The sequence below is a fragment of the Myripristis murdjan genome, chromosome 6 (genome assembly GCF_902150065.1).
Source record: "Myripristis murdjan chromosome 6, fMyrMur1.1, whole genome shotgun sequence".
In the NCBI taxonomy this organism is placed as follows: domain Eukaryota; kingdom Metazoa; phylum Chordata; class Actinopteri; order Holocentriformes; family Holocentridae; genus Myripristis; species Myripristis murdjan.
Genome location: NC_043985.1, coordinates 21420873 through 21439943, shown reverse-complemented (window position 1 = coordinate 21439943; position 19071 = coordinate 21420873). Strand labels below are relative to the sequence as shown.

General features: G+C 46.0%; 1 protein-coding gene across 1 annotated transcript; it reads right to left on the bottom strand.

Annotated features, from left to right (window-relative positions):
• Nucleotides 1–1345: 1345 nt before the first annotated feature.
• On the bottom strand, nucleotides 1346–17134 carry LOC115360300 (zinc finger homeobox protein 4-like). The gene is made up of 11 exons (XM_030053130.1): nucleotides 16810–17134; nucleotides 12538–14251; nucleotides 11842–12380; nucleotides 11389–11602; nucleotides 10600–10707; nucleotides 10306–10442; nucleotides 9862–9972; nucleotides 8133–8301; nucleotides 3026–7827; nucleotides 2236–2913; nucleotides 1346–2110 (listed from the first exon to the last, which is right to left on the bottom strand). The coding sequence occupies exons 2-11, from the start codon at nucleotides 14213–14215 to the stop codon at nucleotides 1994–1996; spliced, it is 8553 nt and encodes a 2850-aa protein (XP_029908990.1). The 5' UTR covers nucleotides 14216–14251; nucleotides 16810–17134; the 3' UTR covers nucleotides 1346–1993.
• Nucleotides 17135–19071: the final 1937 nt, after the last annotated feature.

The window sequence follows — 19071 nt, the reverse complement described above, 5'->3', positions numbered from 1 at the left end:
AAAAGAAAGAAAAATAAACTGTGATATTTCTCAAGAGAAGTAAAACTTTTTAACCGCTATATTACAGACTGCCATGGCTCTAGTTTGGGGTTTTGGTTACAGTCTCCAGTGTGCTTATGAGAGGCAGAAAACAGTAGCTTAGATATAGGGACTCCTTCCTTCTTTAAAAACAGCAATACATCGTCAAGTAAACAGTAGCGCTTATTTTTGTAGGTCATATGGTTAAAGTATTATCACGTCTTTGGATTTTTGTCTTAAAGCATTAATTATTGTTTAGCTATTATTGTTATATTATCATTATTACAGTTAGAGTAAGGACTGGTTGCAAATGAAGATATAGAGGAAGAAAGAGGGGAGTGAAAAAAAGGAAAACTGGGAGGGACAGAGAAAGAGGGGAAATAAATTAAGTGTACAAAAATAACATCAATAACATCCAAAGTTCTTCTCAGCTTTGCGCAGTAACTCCCTATCTGTAAGTAGAAAAGGGAGCTATGTCTCAAACATCCAATGAAGTCTTGAGTCAGCCATACAAAAGCTAAATACTGTACATTTACCCCTCACATTATTAAACACTTTAGTTTCAATAAGGTTTATGTAACAATCTATTACTCAGAGGTGAAAAGCTCAGATCTTTGAAATACAGAGGTGTTTCTTTAGACATTTTCTAATACTTAGTCCGAGGTTAAACCATGCCGATTCTGTTTTAAAAACAGAACAGGATAGTACTATGACTACATCTGAAGCAGAGCCAAGTTGAGCTATTGACCTGAGCATAGAAAGCTTTACATTAAATCACATAACATTGGTAAGCCATTGGTATATTCAAATAAGACGGAAAGGCAGTAAGTCACCTTGCCTGAACATATCAAAGCTGTCATAATCTTCTCGTAATCATGACACTATTATATCGAAGCAAGACAGTTTTATCTCAATCCATAAGATTTATATTAAGAAACTATTACTAAACACACACAATGTAAATTTGAGTTTGGTTAAAGTTTTCATATACAGTATAATGGTTGAGTGCTATAAAAAATAGTTTGTCCCATTAAGGACAAACTGGCCTTTGCTCTCTGTGCTATTTGGGCTGTTATCCACTAAAGGAACATACAAGGTGTACATGTACAACAGAAGACTCATCATTGGCTTGTGAAGGGTGGAGCTGCATCCTAGCACCGTGTCAGTCTATTGGTACTCAGCTTAGCTATGCCAGCAGCAGGTCTCACCCCTTCACCGTACAGACGTCAGCTCTGCAGTTTGTTATTGAAAACCAACATGTTGAAACTAAATCCACAGACATGTAAAATTTTGGTTACGAGCTTTGGAATCTGAGTCAGTCTTTACAAAAGCTCTTTGCGAATACCTCAGTCCATTTCAAGGATATTAATCTTTTTTTTTCTCTCTCTCTCTTCTTCCACTGTTAACTGCTTTGTTTTTCTTCAAGTTTATCTTTTGGAGTTCTCTATTTACACTAAAATCTCTTTGACAATTTCTTTTCCAGCCTAGCAAAGACTGGTACTACATGCTACACGGCTAGTCGACTAGCACTGTCTGGTGGAGGGCCCATTGAGAGTCTGTCATGCAGACTGAGAGGTAGACTGCAGGTCTAGCTGGGCAGTGAGGTCACACACTTGGAGAATGCTCTTTGGCCTCTGTGGCATCCAGTTGGTTTTGTCAAGGTGACGTTTGGTTGTAGTAGGGTGTCTTACGGGGTAGGGAGAAGGAACACTAGTAGGCAGGGGAGGACAGGCCAGGAAAGAGATTAACAGTATAGAGGGAGGAAAGCTGTGGTGTTTGGTTTGGCATCTCTCTAACTCTGACTTGAGAGAGCCTCTCTTTGGGCCACTATGGCTCTACATCTTTGGGGTGTTCAGGTTACAGGTTTGGCAGCAAAGTGGACAGGGTATGGGTTTAGAGGACAACAGGAGGTATAGTACAGGAGGAGTCGTGGGGAGAATGTAGTAGAAGGAAGAAAAGGGACCCTAGTCTGCCTCTAAGCTCTGTCTCTCTCCCCTGCCCCAGCAGTCAGCTCGGCCTGTTCCCTCTCTGCAGAGTCGGAGCTGAGGCTCCTGGCCCTCTTCTCCTTGGCTCTGGCATTCTGGAACCACACCTATGGGAGAAATTTGTATAAATGAATATCTGTTGTACTCCTTGAAGGCGCAATTTTCGGAACAGATTTTAATCAATTCAGGATATATGCAGAACAAACATCATTTTATGTCAGTGAAACTCTACCTGGACAACTCGGTGAGGCAGTCCCAGCTCCTGGCCCAGGGCCTCACACTCTCGTCTGTTGGGTGTACGGTGATTCCTATAAAAGTCTCTGAGCTGGAGCACCTGGAAGTGGCTCATCTGTGTCCGCTGACGCTGCTGCTGCTGATGAGGATATTGATGGTGCTGCCTCTCAGTTTGTGTCTCGCCCCATTCAGAACTTGGACCCCCAGAGCTCTCAGGACTAAGAGACCCTTGGTCAGCCATACTAGAGCCTTCCTCACCAGGGTACTCCTCCTCCTCTTCCTCATAGTCGTCCTCATCCTCCGGGTTGTTGAGATCAGTGGCTAGATCAGTGGTTAGAGATGGCTTCATGGGTAACTCTTTGCTGCTTATGACTAAGCCATGGTTTGGGATAGGGTTAGAGGGCATAGATGGGCCTGGCCTGTCTGTGAGAGAGGACACAGCCATGCTCCCCATGTGACCACTGGATCCATTACTCATGGCCAAGTTGTAGCCTGCTCTTTCAGCCTCCGCCCAGTGACGGGACCTCATGTGGGCATCCAGAGCACTCTTAACCTTGAAGAGAGCCCTACAGAATGGGCAGCGGAGGTGGTTCAAACCCAGGCTGAAACTATTTCCTGGACCTGTTGAACGGAACTGCCCTTTTCTCTCTCTGGCTCGTGTGTTCTGAAACCAGACCTGTGAAAGAAACAAAACATTACATTTTCAAAGCATAGATACACAGTCACATAGTATTATATCTGTCTTAATCTCTCTCTGTCACACATACACACAAACATCCATGAAGTACCTGAACCACACGTCTCTTGAGGCCCACATCACGTGCTATGCTTTCCAGGACTCCTCTGGTAGGGTTGGAATCCAGGCTGTAGCGCTGGTACAAAACCTCCAGCTGTTCTGGGGTAATTGTGGTTCTCTGGCGCTTATCCCTTCTCTGCTCCTCCTCAACCTCCCTCCCACCTCCTAGGGCTTCACAGCTGGTTTCCGACATGAGTTTTGAACTCTGCTTCATGGAGGACAGGGAACTTTGTGGGAGGCTGGTGAGTGTGTTGCTTGAGTGATCAGAGAGCGGGTTCTTAAGCTGTAGGCTGTTCATGTGTGGAATCATAGGATGTGTGGGATTAGGGTGCATCTGGGACATAGCGCCTGAGAGCAGTTGGCTGGCCATCAAAGTGTGGTTGGGGTGGAGCATCATGTAAGGCATGGTTCGCTCTGTGAAGCCAGAGTGGAGGAGTTGAACCTGGGACTGAGCTGCCAGGAGGTGTCTCGTCTGGTGTTCCTGCCACAGCTGGAATGACGGCAGGGACATGGGGCAAAAAGAGCACTGGAACTGGGTTTGGAGTTGGTTCTGTGGCTGGGTTTCAGTGGATAGGCCAGAGGTGGCATCGGGTAGCCGAGGGTGGCATGTTTCAGAGTCTGAAGCAGAAGATAGGTTGGGTGGAGTAGGAGGAGGCTTTTCCACAGCTGGAGCGGAGGGAGAGCTGTGTGTTTGTCCTGGGCTGGTCTGAGAAGCAGACAGGGTGGTGGCTGCTGTTCTTTGGGAAGAGGAGGAAGAACTAGGTTGGGGTTTCTCCGGGGATATTTCTGGCTGTAGCAGGAGTTCAGATTGGGGAGGGCACGGTGTGTGCATAATTTCAACTGTTTCCTTACTCTCACAGCGGCTGTCTCGGGTTCCATTTTGAGTTTCAGCAGGGGCCTGGCTCTTGTTAGCCTGAGCTGAGGTTGTGTTACCTTCTTGATTCTTATTAACAGAATTTGGCTCACCCTTGACATGCGCATGGTCACTCTCTGTCACAGGAGGTGGAGAATCCGGGACAGTAGGTGAGTCAGGGTGTGTGTAGTACTCGTAGGTCAGATCCATGGAGTTCTCATTCTGACGGTCACCTTGCCCATCATCACCGCAGTCATCCTCCTCATTATCGTCATCATCCTTGTAGAAGCCATTTCTATGCCTCTGAATGCTTTCAAGTTGGTTCTTGCCCTCTACTCCATCTTCCATACCTCTGTCTTGATTTTTGCGGGCTCTTTGTCTGGCATTTTGGAACCATACAACAATGACTCGATTAGGAAGGGATAAAAGAGCAGACAACCTGTCATATTCTTCCTCTCTGGGATAGGGAGTAGCCTCAAACACCCCCTGCAGAGTCTCCAGCTGTTGCTCAGTGAAGCGGGTACGGGAGGAACGGCGGCCTCTATGGAGCTCTCCTCTATGGAGCTGTGGGGAGTGGCTGGTTGAAGGGCCTGGGGACAGTGACGGTGGAGGGTCTATCAGAGCCTGGGTTTGTGTTACATCCTCTCTGGACTCCTCCAGTGCTGTGACTGGAGGGTTACTGAAATTGTATGGGGAATCCTTATCTCGCTGGCGCTCCTTAAACAGGGTGTTGCGGAACCAGTGTTTGATAACTTTGTGTGGCAGACCAGACAGGGCAGACATCTTACTGACCTCTTCATCACTTGGGAGGCTGTTGATATCAAAGTGTTGCCTCAACACACTGAGTTGCTCCTCAGAGATACGTGTCCGCGCTCTCTTACTCTGCTGTTCAAGCAATATCGGGCTGCTTTGTGGTTGTTGTCCTAGTAGCACGGGGCTCGGTTGTGATGGTTGACTTAGTAAAGCAGGACTGAACTGTGGTGGCTGGCCTAGCAAAGCTGGGCTGAGCTGAGGTTGCTGAGCTAGCAAAGCTGGGCTAAGCTGGGGTTGCTGCCCTAGCAATGCTGGACTGAGCTGAGATTGGTAGAGTTTTGCCAGGTCAGGAGTCACACCAGAGTCCAGCCAGGGTTGGGACTGTAAAGCCACAGACTGCATCACAACAGGGGGGAGGAGAGGCAACTCCATAGGAAAAGGAATGGGGGGCAAGGGGAGCTTAGGTAAAGACAGTGGAGGTATGGGAAGTTGGGGCAAGGAGAGAGGGACCATAGGTAGCTTAGGTAAGGGGAGAGGTATGACCTTAGTCTGGGATGCAGTCTGAGAGGAGACCGGAGTAGAGGTACTTGGGGTGGGCCCCTCCTGTTGTGGATATATTTTTGTATGAGAAGGAGATGAAGGAGGGGAAAGTGCAGATGTAATTGTTGGGTCAGGGACTGGGGCAGTTGTTTTGCTTGTGGGTTCTGAACCCGAGGTGACAGGTGAAGGAGGGAGGGTTTTAACTTGGGGCTTTACTGGTTCTGGTGCTGGTTCCGGTTCTGGAGCTGGGGCTGCAGCTGGGTTGGTGGCAGCTAAAATCTCCCCAGGTTTAGGCTGTGTGAGGGGATACAGCCGGTCATATTGGAGCCTGTACTCTCTGGAAAACCTCTCCAGCACAGCAGTGGGAAACAGCAGCCTGTGAATGTACTCCTGGTGGCTCTTCAAAATCAAGGCATCTGAAAAGAACTTACCACAGTCTCTACACTTTTCTCCTCCTCCACAGCATCCCCTCTCTCGGTTTGCTGATTCCTCCTGTTTGTTCTGCTTTTTCTCTTGTAGAAACCTCTCCATGTCTCCATTCCCTGCTTCTCCTTGTCTGCTGTTCTCCTTCCATCCTTCAACCTTTCTATCCTGTAGTTCTATAAAGTTCTCTCTCTCCTCCTCTGAGGACACCTCCATCTTAACATCAGAGCTCTCTTGTCCCTCTGGTCCAATTTGGGTCACTATCTTTAGCTGGTGTCTCTGTCTACTTTGTATATATTGGAGTGCCAACTCATAGCCATAACTCTGCAGCAGGGCTCTGAGAGGCTCCCCATTCACAGCAGCATAGGGCACTCTGGGAGGAGGACATTCTGACCCAAGAAGGTTAAGGGAAGGGCCACTGCTTTCCTCCTTTCGCTTCTCAGTTTTAATAACTGGGGCAGTGGTGTCTTTATCTTCCTCAAGACTAGAAGTGTTGTGTTCTCCCTCTGGCTGGTTCACAGAGGAGCCACAGCAGGCTGCCTCAACCTTGGCCTCACATTGCACGTGATTATTTGGTTGGGTTGCAACTGTGTTTGAGCTTTGCCTCTGGGTATGTTCCTCCTCTGCTTGAGGTGGGGACTCTCTTGTAGCTTCACCTTTACACTGTTCTATCAAGATGGAATTGGCAGAGTCCAACTGGCTGAGTTCTGGGCTCTTAACAGTTAACTCTGGGTTAAGCTTCATGTCTCCAGACAGGTAAAAGGGCAGAAGAAGCTGCTGTTGCAGAGACAGCAAGTTGTCTGGTGCCAGGGAGAAGTGTTGCTTCAGGAGACTCTCTGGCCCTAACGGAAGGTGCTGTATCAGTGCGGGGTTAAAGAGTTGGGACTGGAGCAGGGCAGTATGTTGTTGTAATTGGGCCTGGGCTTGCGCCTGGGCCTGGGCTAACTGCTGCTGTTGCATTAGCATTAGCTGGTTTCTTGATGCTAGCAGCTCTGCCACTCTCTTTTTAGCTTGCTGGCTGTCTGTCTGGCCAGGGAGGGTTGACTGGGCCTCAGCCACAGAACTAGAGCCTACTAAAGAAGAAGTGGAGGGGATTACAAGGTCTGGCTTCTTTGTGAAAGGCAGATTCTTGGATGTCTCCTCTCTAGTGGTAGCAGCCTGAGATGGAATAGTGGGAACTGACACTGGAGCAGCAGCAATATTAACAGCAGGGGTCTGTGATGCCGGGTTCTGGGCAGCACGAGCTCTAGTCTGGTGCAGGACAGAGCGAAGATGTATGTCCAATGTGGAGCTCTGGCTATATCCCACTCCACACAGTCGGCAGCGGTAGGGTCTGGGATCTGGGCCACGGGGAGCCTCAGGGGCAGCAAGACCTGGGCCAGAGTCCTGCAGGGCTCGTCGGGCCCGGTGGAGATGGGAGACAGAGTTGTAGTGTACCAGAAGAATGGTTTTCTGAGTGAAGGACTCAGAGCATATTGTGCATTTATAGGGCCGGGATGGGTCAAGATAACGGTCCATGGTGGGGTTAGAGCCCTTTTTAACATGAAAACTGGAAGTGGGTTCTGATCCACTCTCCTCCTGTGCCACTCTCTCAGGCTCCATTAAGTCCTCCTCACTTCCATCAACTCCAGCTGCCATATCCTTCTCTTCACTCTTCCCTTCCTCTCTTTGTTCCTCCTTTCCCTCTATCCCCAGTGCTTCCTCTTCCTCCATCTCTTCATCTTCACCCTCTCCTGCCTCTTGACCCACTTGAGGTGACAAACTAATGTCTTGCTGAACTGAACTCATACTCTGCTCCAGATGTGTTTGAGCAGTATGAGGCAGTATGAAGAGTGTGTTCTGCCCCTGTGTATTGTCAAGCTGTAAATGTGTGTTCTGCATGTGCCTCTGCAGAGCCTCCTGACTGCGACAGCGTCTGGAGCAGAGGGGGCACTCTGTTGCCGCCCTCATGGCATGGTACTGCCAGTGCAGCTGGAGCTTCTCCTGAGTGGGGAACGCCAGGCTGCACCTGCTGCAACGAAACCGGTAACCATGGCGATCAGAGGGGGGAGCAGGGTCGGTGGGTGGGGAGGTGGGCGGGGACGAGAGAGGGATCTGTGTGGGGGACTGAGGAGCCAGTCTGCCATTGGAAGGGTGAGCGGTGGTGTCCTCCAAGGGTGGGGTGAGTAGAGCTGTGACATCTTTGGGTGCGGCTGTGTCTCCCTCAGTAGTCTCAACTGAAATGCCTGCGACATGCACACAAAAGTAAGCATGGATTTAAAAAAATATTTCACATTCATACTCAGTCAGCTGTACTAAAATCAAAACCTGAAACAATTTTAAACATACCAACAAGACATGGGGCCTCTGTTGTGCTCTAATCAAGTGAGATTGGCACAGCTTTCAATTCTTAAATCAATATCTCAAGTGATACATGACACAGCTTTCATTTTTTAAATCAGTATCTCTGGTGATACATGGTGACTTGAATCAAATGCATTTAAATGCTTTTGTTTTTGCTAACACTACATACATAATGGGTTTTGCTAACCTTTGTTTTTCTGTGAATCAATCGTGGCATGACAGTGAGAATTGTGGGGACCACTTGTGTTGTTATTCTTGCTATTTTTATTTTTCTGAGAGTTATCAGTGTGAGAGTCGGTCTCTGTCGGTTGTTCCGTCTCCACATGGGGCTGTGGTTCCTCCACGGATGGTGTCACCTGCAAGAAAGAAACAACACAGTGTTTTTGTGTTTCGATCAGTGTGTTTTGGTCTTTCTAACTGTGAATCATACTCAGCGTTGTTTTTTGCCTATATGGAATTAAAAATATTGAATGTTACCCTATCTTCCTAATTCAATATTATGAATAAAATATGTTTAATTGTACAGTATAATAGCAAGCAAATAGCACATGTATAAACAGAGAGTGCCTACATTTCCTGTCCTAACATCATAAATCATTTAATTGTGTGAATATGTAAGTATTACATCCTACACCTGCCTGTATGGCACTACATACAGCTAGGCACATCTATAACCGCACATGGTGGAGATATGTGGGTCTGCCCTTCAGCTCCAGCGACACCCTCTAACATGCCCCGAGGGTTTAATAAAACTTTACTGAGCTGAATAATGAATTTATTTAAAATCATTCTTCATATAGAAAACCCCCATCTCTACAGCTCCAAGCACTGAGAGCAAATAGTATATCTGTGTGAGCAGCTAGCTAGCCTAAGGAAAGGACGGACAGCTAAAGATGAGATTTACATGACAAGAGTTTTCTCTGCGTAACAGCTTCATAAGAGAGAGAGAAGAACAACCAGACACACACACGCACACACACATGCACACTGCAGAGAAAACTGAAGGTCAGGCTTAATCTAGAGAGCGTAATTGGAAAGCAAGGTACATAATGGCCATCATCACCTCAGTCTGAATTAATGAACCTCAATTACTATCAGAGAGAGTGAGGGAGGGAGGGGGTAGAGGAAGGGAGGTGGGTGGCAGGGGGGTAAGGGGTGTAGAATAAAAAAAGAGAGAGAGACAGAGTCGGGAGAGGGAGGGAGGAAGTAAGGGGCTATGAACAAAAAAAGAGAAACTGCTTCGGAGAGAGAGGAAGGGAGGGGTAACGCATAAGAAATTGAGAGAGAGCTTGGGAGAGACAGAAAGGGAGGGGTATGAACAAGAAAGGGAGAGAGAGGGGCAGGGAGAGAGATTGCAGCAATAGGAATGATAGGAGTAGCTGGAGGGGGGAAGGGAGGGGCAGCAGAGGGGAGAAAGGGTGAAAAGCAGTCAGTGAAGTGGAGGCAAAGAGAGCGAGAGACAAAGGCCACTTAGCATACGGGCCAGGGAGATGGAGGATGGTGATGTGGATAGATGACCAGTCTTTGTTAGTTGGAGAGACACAGTAAAAAGCATGGGGGCCCCTTTTTAGCTTGACTGCACTTCTGGTAATAGAGGGCTACTTAAACATGCATTATAGAAGCACTGGCTTTTCCCTCACTCACTCAGTCAAACCCTCTCTCTTCCACTCTAAAAGACGCACGTACACATACACACAGATACACAGCATGCACGGCTGCATCAAAGATGATAGCGGGGAGCTACTTAAACATGCATTAAAAAAAAGCGCTGCCTTTCTCTCTGGTGCCTTCTTAATGGAATTGTCTCCCTACATTTCACTCTCTCCCATCCCCCATCGCGTTGCCTTCTCATTTTCTCTCAGCTTTCTGACTAACACACATACAACAAATACACACATACATACACATACACTTACTGTGCTGATGAGCTTGTCTACACAGTCCTGCGCCACACTGTGCAGGTGTGTGAGATGCTGTCTAAGGTGTGTGTATGGGAGTTTAACCTGGCACAAAGGGCACTGGACAGTCTAAAAGGGGAGAGGACAGTTAAAATGCAATTAGTGTGTGCACATCTGTGTTTGTGGGGCCACATATGCACCTGACAGGCCTTGCAATTGATCGCTGCACATTTAAAGTGTCAGGTTTAAGTTTATTTAGAGCCCAAAATTACTGTTTACAGTCAGACAGCACCCCCTGACTTAATCTTCATAGCAGACCAGAAAAAACTCCCCAAAAACCCAGAGATGAAATGGGGTGTGGGTCGGTGGGGTATTGTTATTTGTTGTATTTGTATTTACATTTGTATTTCTTATGTACATATGGATCTAAATAAATGACTCAACTGTATACAAGCTTCTCACCTGCTGGTTCTCATTTTGCTGGTGAGTTCTGGGGCGTTTGGTTGAGAGGGAGTTCTCCATTTCCTCACATCCAGAGGATGGACGCTTGACTGGGGGCAGCGAGTCCCTCTTTTCCCTCTCCTCTCCACTGGTTTCTTCTTCAAGGAAAAATTACAGATGTACATGTAAACAGTGCAGATGTATTAATTAAATTACTTAAGTAATTAAGTATACTGTCAGTATGTTTTTGTGTTATGTGTTGGTTCATAAACCGAATACAAATCTGAATTGTTTTGCATTAAGAAGCGGCCCTACCTGTCTCCTCAGAAATCTGCTGCACCCCCAAGTTACATGAGTCTTTGGTTTGGTCCAAAGGTCCAGCGGTGGTCTCACTGGAAGTTTCCATATCCTCACTGAGCTCTCCTGGGGATTGGGCAAGAGAAAAAAAATATGACTTGCGTATATGTATATTGGTACATATGGCCTCATAACCTATCAAGCTAATTGTAGTTTACATTATTGTCTGGATAGCACCCTTCACAAAGACTAATGTCTTTCAAGCACACTTCACTCCTCTTGCTTGCCTCCATACACTATTGATCAGGTATTGATTCTCCATTAGATTCTCCTCAGAGGTGGAGTGGAGTTAATATGGACTTACAATACATCAGTTCACCTTGGTAAGTCTTAATCCACGCAGAGAACACAGCTCAGGCCTACTTTAAAAGACAAATGCTAAACTACTCATTTTAGGTCTTACTCATGCTTTTCACACACACCATAGTATGTTAATTCAGGCCATTCATCTTGCACAGATTGCAGAATGGTGATTGGCTTACACCTCCCCCTCCTTTTCCAAGGGATTGTATTGGTCCATTGATTAGCAGGTGCTAGTTAGCTGTTGTCGGGGTTGATTGGGGATGTAACAAGGATGTGTATCGACTAATCAATTTACTTGATCAATATCTGAGCAACAGCCATTATTCATTTTCTTCCCTTTCATCTTAATCCCCTGTCCTCTCTCTGATGTAAGCAAACACATGCACATGCAAGCATTCTCTCTCAAATGCACTCACACAAACAATTTATGTGCAACTCTCTAACCTGTGACACCGTCAGGGCTTTTCCTGATGGTAAAAATGGCTGCCAACTCCTCTCCTCCCATAGGCTGTAGCTGTAGTAGCCCCTCCCTTTGCTGATGAGTTGGGGTTTGACTGTGTTTCAGTAGTTGGAGTTTAGATGAGGAGGAGTGGTTGCACAGGAGACAGTGGAACAGCCACGAACCTCCATCAACTTCACCATCATACTGCTGCAGGAACTAGAGACATTCGATGCGAATTAAGAAAAGGCATGAAAACTCAAATCGCGGTTACACAAGCATTGTTTGTGCAAAATGGTTCACATTTTCAAAGCAATTCGAACATGGACTGGTTTAGTTATCATTAATCAATAAATGATGGGTTTTGGAAATGGATCTTTTCTCACACCCTGCAGAGGGAGTTATATGGTCGAGGCTATGTCTAAGTGTGCGATTGTATACTGAGTTTGTATACTGACTCTGTAGACCCGGACGCTGGCCTCATGGTGTGAACTCAGAGAGTGTCCTCGGAGCTTCTCCAGACTGCTGGTCATGTAGTCGCACAGGTTGCACCTCAGCTGGACAGGGTTGCCCTTAGCAATGAGGGCAGCCCCGTCCTGACCCCTGTCTCCGCCCTCCTTGAGGTGAGCAGCAAGCTGGTACCTGGTGCGGTGTCTGTCTGTCTGGCAGTGCAGGGAGAAGTTAGCCCTCAGTGGAGTGGTGTAGCCGCACAGCCTGCAGTGACAGCCTCCAGCGACAAGGGAGCACCAGTCAGACTGGGAAAGGGAGCGAGGGGCGTTCAGGTGCTGCTCCACAGACTCCAAGCTGTCAGATGAAAAGCAGGAGCAGACAAGGCACTGGAACACACCCAGGGAGAGGGGTCCAGTGGGGGACAGAGAGGGGGCAGGAGGGGGAGAGGGGGAGGGGGAGGGAGAAGGAGTCAGTGTAGATCCAAGGGTGACTGGTTGTTCTGGGACTTGCTGACTGGTCAGACGCATGTTCAAGGAGAGTTCACCACCTGGAACACAAACACAAACAAAAGTCTTAATTAAGTGTTTGCAATTCAAATCCCATTTTCAAACTTTCACCAGGGTAAGACTGCTTTTGCTATGTTCTCTAGTTGTGTGTGAGACGAGTCTAACTGGACAATTAATGATGTGTGATGCACTTCTCACCTGTGTTTTGCAGGTGTTTTAGCTGGGGCGTCAGGCTCCTGCAGTGTGACAGATAGTAACCTCTCTGGAGCCGCAGCATGTTGTGTGTATGTTTCTCACTGGTGGTGTGTATGCGCAGGTTGCGGGCAATGCTGGTCTCATAGTCGCACACATCACACCGCCATCGCTTACCAAGAGAGTGAGTGTGTGCAGGTGGTGTGAGCTTGGCGGGCTGGGTAGTAGGCGTATGAATAGGGAGTGGGAGTTTGTATGCCTGCTCGTCTACTGTGTGACCATTGGAGGAGCTGCCGTTGTGGGCATGTCCAGTGTGAGAAGTGTGGATGTGACCATTGGAGTGTCCCCCATTTTGAACATTGTTAAGGTGTTTATCCGACTGCATGTGTATGCTGAGGTTGCCTTTCGATGAGGTAGCATAGTCACACACCTCACAGCGGTAGGGCTTGTAACCGCAGGCATAGGTCTCACCACGGGCCAAGCGAGGGTGGGGCTTCCCAGAACTGCAATATCCGCACACACCTTTTGCTGCACTGCCACACACACACTTCCCCCCAGAGCCGCCGCACACACACTGGCCTCCTGTCTCGGGATGTTTCTCTTTCATGTGTACTTGCAATGTATGCTGAGACTTGTAATGCCAGTTGCACTTGGGGCATTTGAGCGTCTTGCAGGAGTTGCGTGAGTGCATTATGGTCATGTGACTAGTCAGTGAATTGGGAGAGAGGTCTTGGTTGAGGTTTTTAAGGACAGCTTCCTTCTGTTCTCCTTCTTTGTCTCTCTCGTCATCCACTTCTGTCTCTAGCTGGCTGTCGTTTGGTTCTGGAGCTTTGGCACCATCTCCATTGGCATTGGAAAAGTGAGGAACCCCTGCCGACCCATCATCCTTAGCGGGTGTACTGTCAGGCTCAGTACCCACCAGTGGAAAAGCCAGGGCAGACTGCTGGGATTTAAAGCTCTGAGGAAACCCAGAAATCCAGCCCCAATCCCCCTTAATGTTTTTTACCTCTGTCTCGCTCATCAGGGCGGAAGAAGAGGAAGGACAAGTGAAGTGCTTTGGAGAGGTGGAGAGAAAAGGGGAGGGCTTTGGAGAGATGGAAGGAGTGGGGGAGGGCTTTGGAGAGACGGTTATTTTGCTGTCGAGTGTGCCACTGGCCATTGCAGTGCTGGAAGAAGAGCTGTGCTGGCTCTGTTGAGGTAATAAAGAACATTTGGATTTGGTTTGACTTTGGTTTGAGATGGCCTCCTCCTCTTCCTTCTCCTCCTCTCCGTCTCTGCTGCTGAGGGCTGCCGGGAGAGCCCCTGTAAATGACGCCTCTCCCACACCTAGGTGCACCTCCTCTTCTTCCTTCTCTTCCCCTAACAAACACCCCTCCCCATCATCTCCTTTCATCCCCTGCTTTTGACACCATCCGTTCCCCTGTAAATGTCCATCTTCTTCTTTCCCCTCTCCTCCCTGGGTCTCTTCTCTGGCCTGGGACCCCTCTGCCCCCTCCTCCTCCTTCCACTGAGGCTGGGTCAGGGGCTCTTTGGCAGGGGCCGCGGCTGAGGTATGAGAGGATGACCCCTGCTCAGGAATGACCGCCAGGGTCAGGAGAGGAAGAGATAAAGCCAGGGGGCTGAGGTCAGCATCTCTCTCCTCTCCCCCCCCTCCATCCCCTCCTCCTCCCTCACCACTGTCCATACCAGAGGCTACAGCAGCCGCACATCACTACCGCACCTGTGTGTGTTTGAGAGAGGGACAGAGAAAAGAGCAAGACAGACAGAGACACATAAGGAAGGAGAAAGAGGAGAAAAATGAAATACATGAGTCAAGAAAATAACATTGCATAACAGTGGAGACCATTGATTAGAGTCCCTGGATAGCATCTGTTCAATACAGCCTTCACAGTGTGCAACACTGAGCCTGGTTACTCAGGGGTTAGCGTTAGCCCTTAATGGAAAAATCAATAGCATGAGCGCTAAACTAGGTAGAGGAATGCGGGTAAAGGCTACGCGGGAGGTCTATAATATTCCTCAAGGGATCGGATTATATAAAGAACTGAACACTTCTAAGCTAAAGGGCTTCAACTAAATTGGCATGCTTAGATAAAAAGAGGATAGAAGAACACTTTTCAAAGCCAGTGTACCAGTGTCTTCATCTTTGCACATCAGGGCACAGATGGTTTGACTCAAATACATATATGTGTGGCATAAGCTGTGCAGGTCATTCTATAAAAACACAGTGCCATTTTTTACATACCATAAACACACACAACACCAAAGCACCATTGTGTATGAAAACAGTGATTCCCTTTTTGTAATTATTTTAAACTTTATAAACTATGAATATATACACAATCTTTAATAGTAAAGAAAGGACACAGCCCTGCATTCATTTTGCTGGTAAAAGACAGAAACTATGATTCTATACGAAGGGAAAAAATGCATTTTGAAAGAAATTGAAAATCTCAGCATTTTTAAAATACTGCCAGCCCTTGGTTTCTGAAATCATATAGGTTTTATTGGAATTACAGCTATTTAACAGCTTATTAATAATAAATGAATGGTCATGTAAACTTTTAATCAAAGTAAACAATGAAAATCCCCCAAAAATGGAGCAATGAGGTTCACAGACCATCACAGAAATTCAGAAAAACACATCTGTACAATTGTACCTAAGCACAATGGCTCCCCCCCCCCAAAAAATGGGCCTTGTCCTCCTCTACTTCTGTCTGATTGATGGATTGCAAATGAGAAGGATACATCTCTCTGACTCTGTGTGTGTGCTACAATCTCATTACTGACCTTTTTTAATCAAGGAAGGACCTTAATGTACCCTTTCACCTTCTCCTCCAACCACCCCCCCACCCCTTCTGCTCCAACACACCCCCTCTCTCTCCCTCTCCCCTGCACCCACCCCCTCTCTGCAGCTCAAAGATATATGGCTCATATCGGCACTCTGATAGTGCTTTAATGTACTGTGTTTATGTCACAGGCCACAGACCCTTGGCCACTGCAGCTGTCCACTGTCCTCCTGACTGGCGCTGAGGGGCCGAGCCTGCCTGCCAGCAGCCGAGAACAGTCTCTAATCTGATAAAGATTTTCATTTACACTGCAATCAATAACTTGGGTCTATCAGCAATGTAACTATTTATACAAGCATTCCTGGCTCTCCATCGATCACAAGTGCGGGAAACCATCATTTAACAATGTGTGTGTGTGTGTGTGTGTGTATGTGTGTATGTGTGTGTGTGTAAGTGTGTGTGTGTGTGTCTGGGGTTGTGCTTGTGTGTATTTGTGTTTGTGTGTCAATGCATGTCCCTCCATGTTCTGCACACCAAATTGATTCTGATGATGTCAATTTAGCACATGCAGAAAAACACCTGAAAATCAACTTATACCATGAAAATAGTTTTTTTTTTTTTGTTTGTTTTTTTTTTGAATATTGAACAAAACATCTTAGTAATTAGCCATACACTCCACAGATTATGTAAAATACTATAGCATGCCATACCAAATATTATAGCATGTCATAACATCCAGTAAAAAATATTCCCAGAAAACCTAATATGGACTCTCTCTCTCTATATATATGTATACGTGTGTGCGCGTGCGTGTACGTGTGTGTGTGTGTGTGTGTGTGTGTGTGTGTGTGTGTGTGTGTGTGTGTTTAGAAAGGAGAGAAAGGGGTGTGAGGGGGGAGAAAGAGGGAGAGAGAGCGAGAATTGTCTGGCTGCACTTCGCGAAAATGTATTTTGTTTGTCATTGTGGCACATGGACAAATAGTCCACTGTTTTGAACCCAAATGATTGCGCAAGGAGCCCAAATGGATTACTTGTAGGATCCGGGAGATGTAACCCAATATCTGCCCGAAGGTAATGGCGTTAAGCTGCATTTCGTATTTTGCGTCCAAATAGTGGATTACTTGAGAATAGTAGACAATCTGAGCGGACGGAGACTTGGATAGTTAACTCCCCGTCTCTCTCTCTCTCGCTCTCTCTCTCTGTCTGTGTGTGTATGTGTGTGTGTGTGTGTGTGTGTGTTGTCAAGCCACTGATCAACGTCCGTGAAGGCTTCAGACTCTTTCAGTCTTTGTTTACACTAGATCGTATAGCCACACCGAATCAGCCAAAGCAAGAGTGATACGGTTCAATATTCAGTAACAGGTGAACGATTGCACATGCAGAGCGACAAAAGCTTGAATTGTGCGAATTAAAGAGGAAGCAGTGACTAAATCCTCGCTTCGCTGGCTGCTTCCTCCACACCTTCAATATTGTAAACAAATCGCAGACTTACATTTCTGCAGCGGCACTGGTACAAGCCTCCGTACGCTGAATGTGTAGTAGTCCAGAAAACAATCGTATAGAGAGCCCACTCATTCCTTATGAATGATCCTCTGCGTTTATACGGAGCAGGGGAAAAAATGGGGAGCGAGAGCAGCAGGGTCCAAGTTGTTACCAAACAAGGGTATAATTAAAGCTACATATAGGCTGTAGTAAACAGAAGATGGGGGACGGAGGGATTTGTGCGAGCTCCAGAGGTAGAATGAGTTCTGATCACTGAGGGGGGAAAAAACACTTGGCTCTTTATTCCTGCTAATTAGTTTCCTTCAAAAAATGGCTGAGATTACGCCCAGTGCGCATGTGCGTAATTGCGCAGACACCGCTAATTAGCCCGTTTGGATCAATAGGATTCCGCGATAGAGAGAAGGAGAGAGGGAGGGGGGCAGGATTCAGAGGACGGAGAGAGAAGACGAGGAGGAGAGCAAAATATTGAAAAGTATGCGGAATTGTTACCGAAACGAATAAATTTTAATAACAAATAAATATGGTGATGGAAGAAGAACTGTAGCAATTCGACTGTAAATTTGAGAGTAATGGCAGGCTATGAAAACGTATCCCCTAATTAATCTTTAAAATATAATTGACCAAAAAACATATACAATTCTCTACCATGCAAAGAAAAAAATATCATTTGGTAAAATAAGGCTAATAGTAAATGAGAACCTCAGACGCTCCTTAAGTCTCTTATATTACTATTACGAATATTGTAATGCCATAAATATACAATAAAACACAACATTGTCACCATAAGCTCACCACAGACTGCCATAGGTACACTGTAAGACCTTGTAGGGATATTATAAATATATATATATATATGTAATGTTGACTTTTCATCAGGGATTCCTTTTGGGTTATATGCCCTGAAATGTATGTAGGCCGAATGCCTAATACTCAAATTACAACATTTTATGAATTATTTAAACGTGTGAGATTTTTAAAGCTTTGATAAACCTGTATAACCTATATTTGTCATCAGGTTTTGGTAAGCTGGATACATCTAACTATGAGGTGTAAGCAGAGCTTTAATGTAAAAAGAGAAAGAAAAAAAACAAACTTCATCGGCGTAAAATATATGCTTGAGTAAAACCAGACACCCTGCTCCAGACTGCTGGTGGACTGGACAGGTGTCTTTTAGTTTAAGCTGCTTCCCACATTGTTTGTTGGTTAATTTCTGTCTGATTGAAAAACAAAAATATTACAAATTTACGTGTACATGGCTTTGCCTGTCATGACAGGAGGCATGTCTGAGAATGGTTCTTAGGTTTTTCTTTTTTATTCCAGTCGTCCCCTCCTCGCTGCTCGGCTCTATTGTTATGATAATACTATTGTGAATTTCACACTGGATGTGCAATCTGTCGATCTCGACGTCTGCACTTATTTTTCAGATCAAATAGTATCTTTTTACTTTCCTTTGATTGTCAGAGCTGACTTCCTCCTCACGAAGGGGAACTGCGGACATCCAATAATAAATTTTAGAAGGATTCCATACAAAAGCACTTATAAAACTAAAGAATATTACATGAATATTACAGCCATGCCAGGACGAAAGTAAAAGGTAGAATGACATCACGTACAATAGTTACTTTAAACTCACAATTGAGTAAAACAAGCGGGAGAAAAAAAAACGCAGTATTATAGAAATCAGTGATAATTTTTCGTTGCGGTTGGCCTTTACGCGATTGACCTTTTGGTTTGGTGTAGCTCGGTTTGCTTTGGACTGGTTTGTTTGGGTTAGTTTCTTTTCATTTGCTTACCCATGAATTGGATCGATTCATTTGCCAATTAGTTCCTTGCCAATTAACAATTAGGCATCACTGCTGGCCTGTGCTGGTAGTATCGGCACGTCCAATAATTATTTTACGATTTTAAAGCATTAAGCCAATAGTCTATCTGTACAGAGCATCCTGCAAAGACTGCAGGCTTATCACAAACATAAATCGGTGCCTGCTTTCCGTGCTTTCTGCATGCCTACATGGGTGTTTTCTATTGTTATGTCGTCTATACGTCTAATCGTTTTATGAAGCCTGCAGATGCAGTTAAAAACATAGTGGCAATTTTATTTTTTATGGGCGAAATAAAAGACAATGAATTATAATATAATTTTAACGTTAGTCCTTATCACTGGACTGTGTGTGTGTGTGTGTGTGTGTGAGAGAGAGAGAGAGAGAGAGAGAGAGAGAGAGAGAGAGAGAGAGAGAGAGAGAGAATTTAT

Coding starts and splice junctions, on each gene's coding strand:
- LOC115360300 (XM_030053130.1), bottom strand. CDS start 14,215: ATGGACAGTGGTGAGGGAGGAGGAGGGGATGGAGGGGGGGGAGAGGAG. Junction 11,603..11,841: donor CCAGCGTCCGGGTCTACAGA/GTCAGTATACAA, acceptor GAATGTCTCTAG/TTCCTGCAGCAGTATGATGG. Junction 7,828..8,132: donor TGATTCACAGAAAAACAAAG/GTTAGCAAAACC, acceptor TGCATGTCGCAG/GCATTTCAGTTGAGACTACT.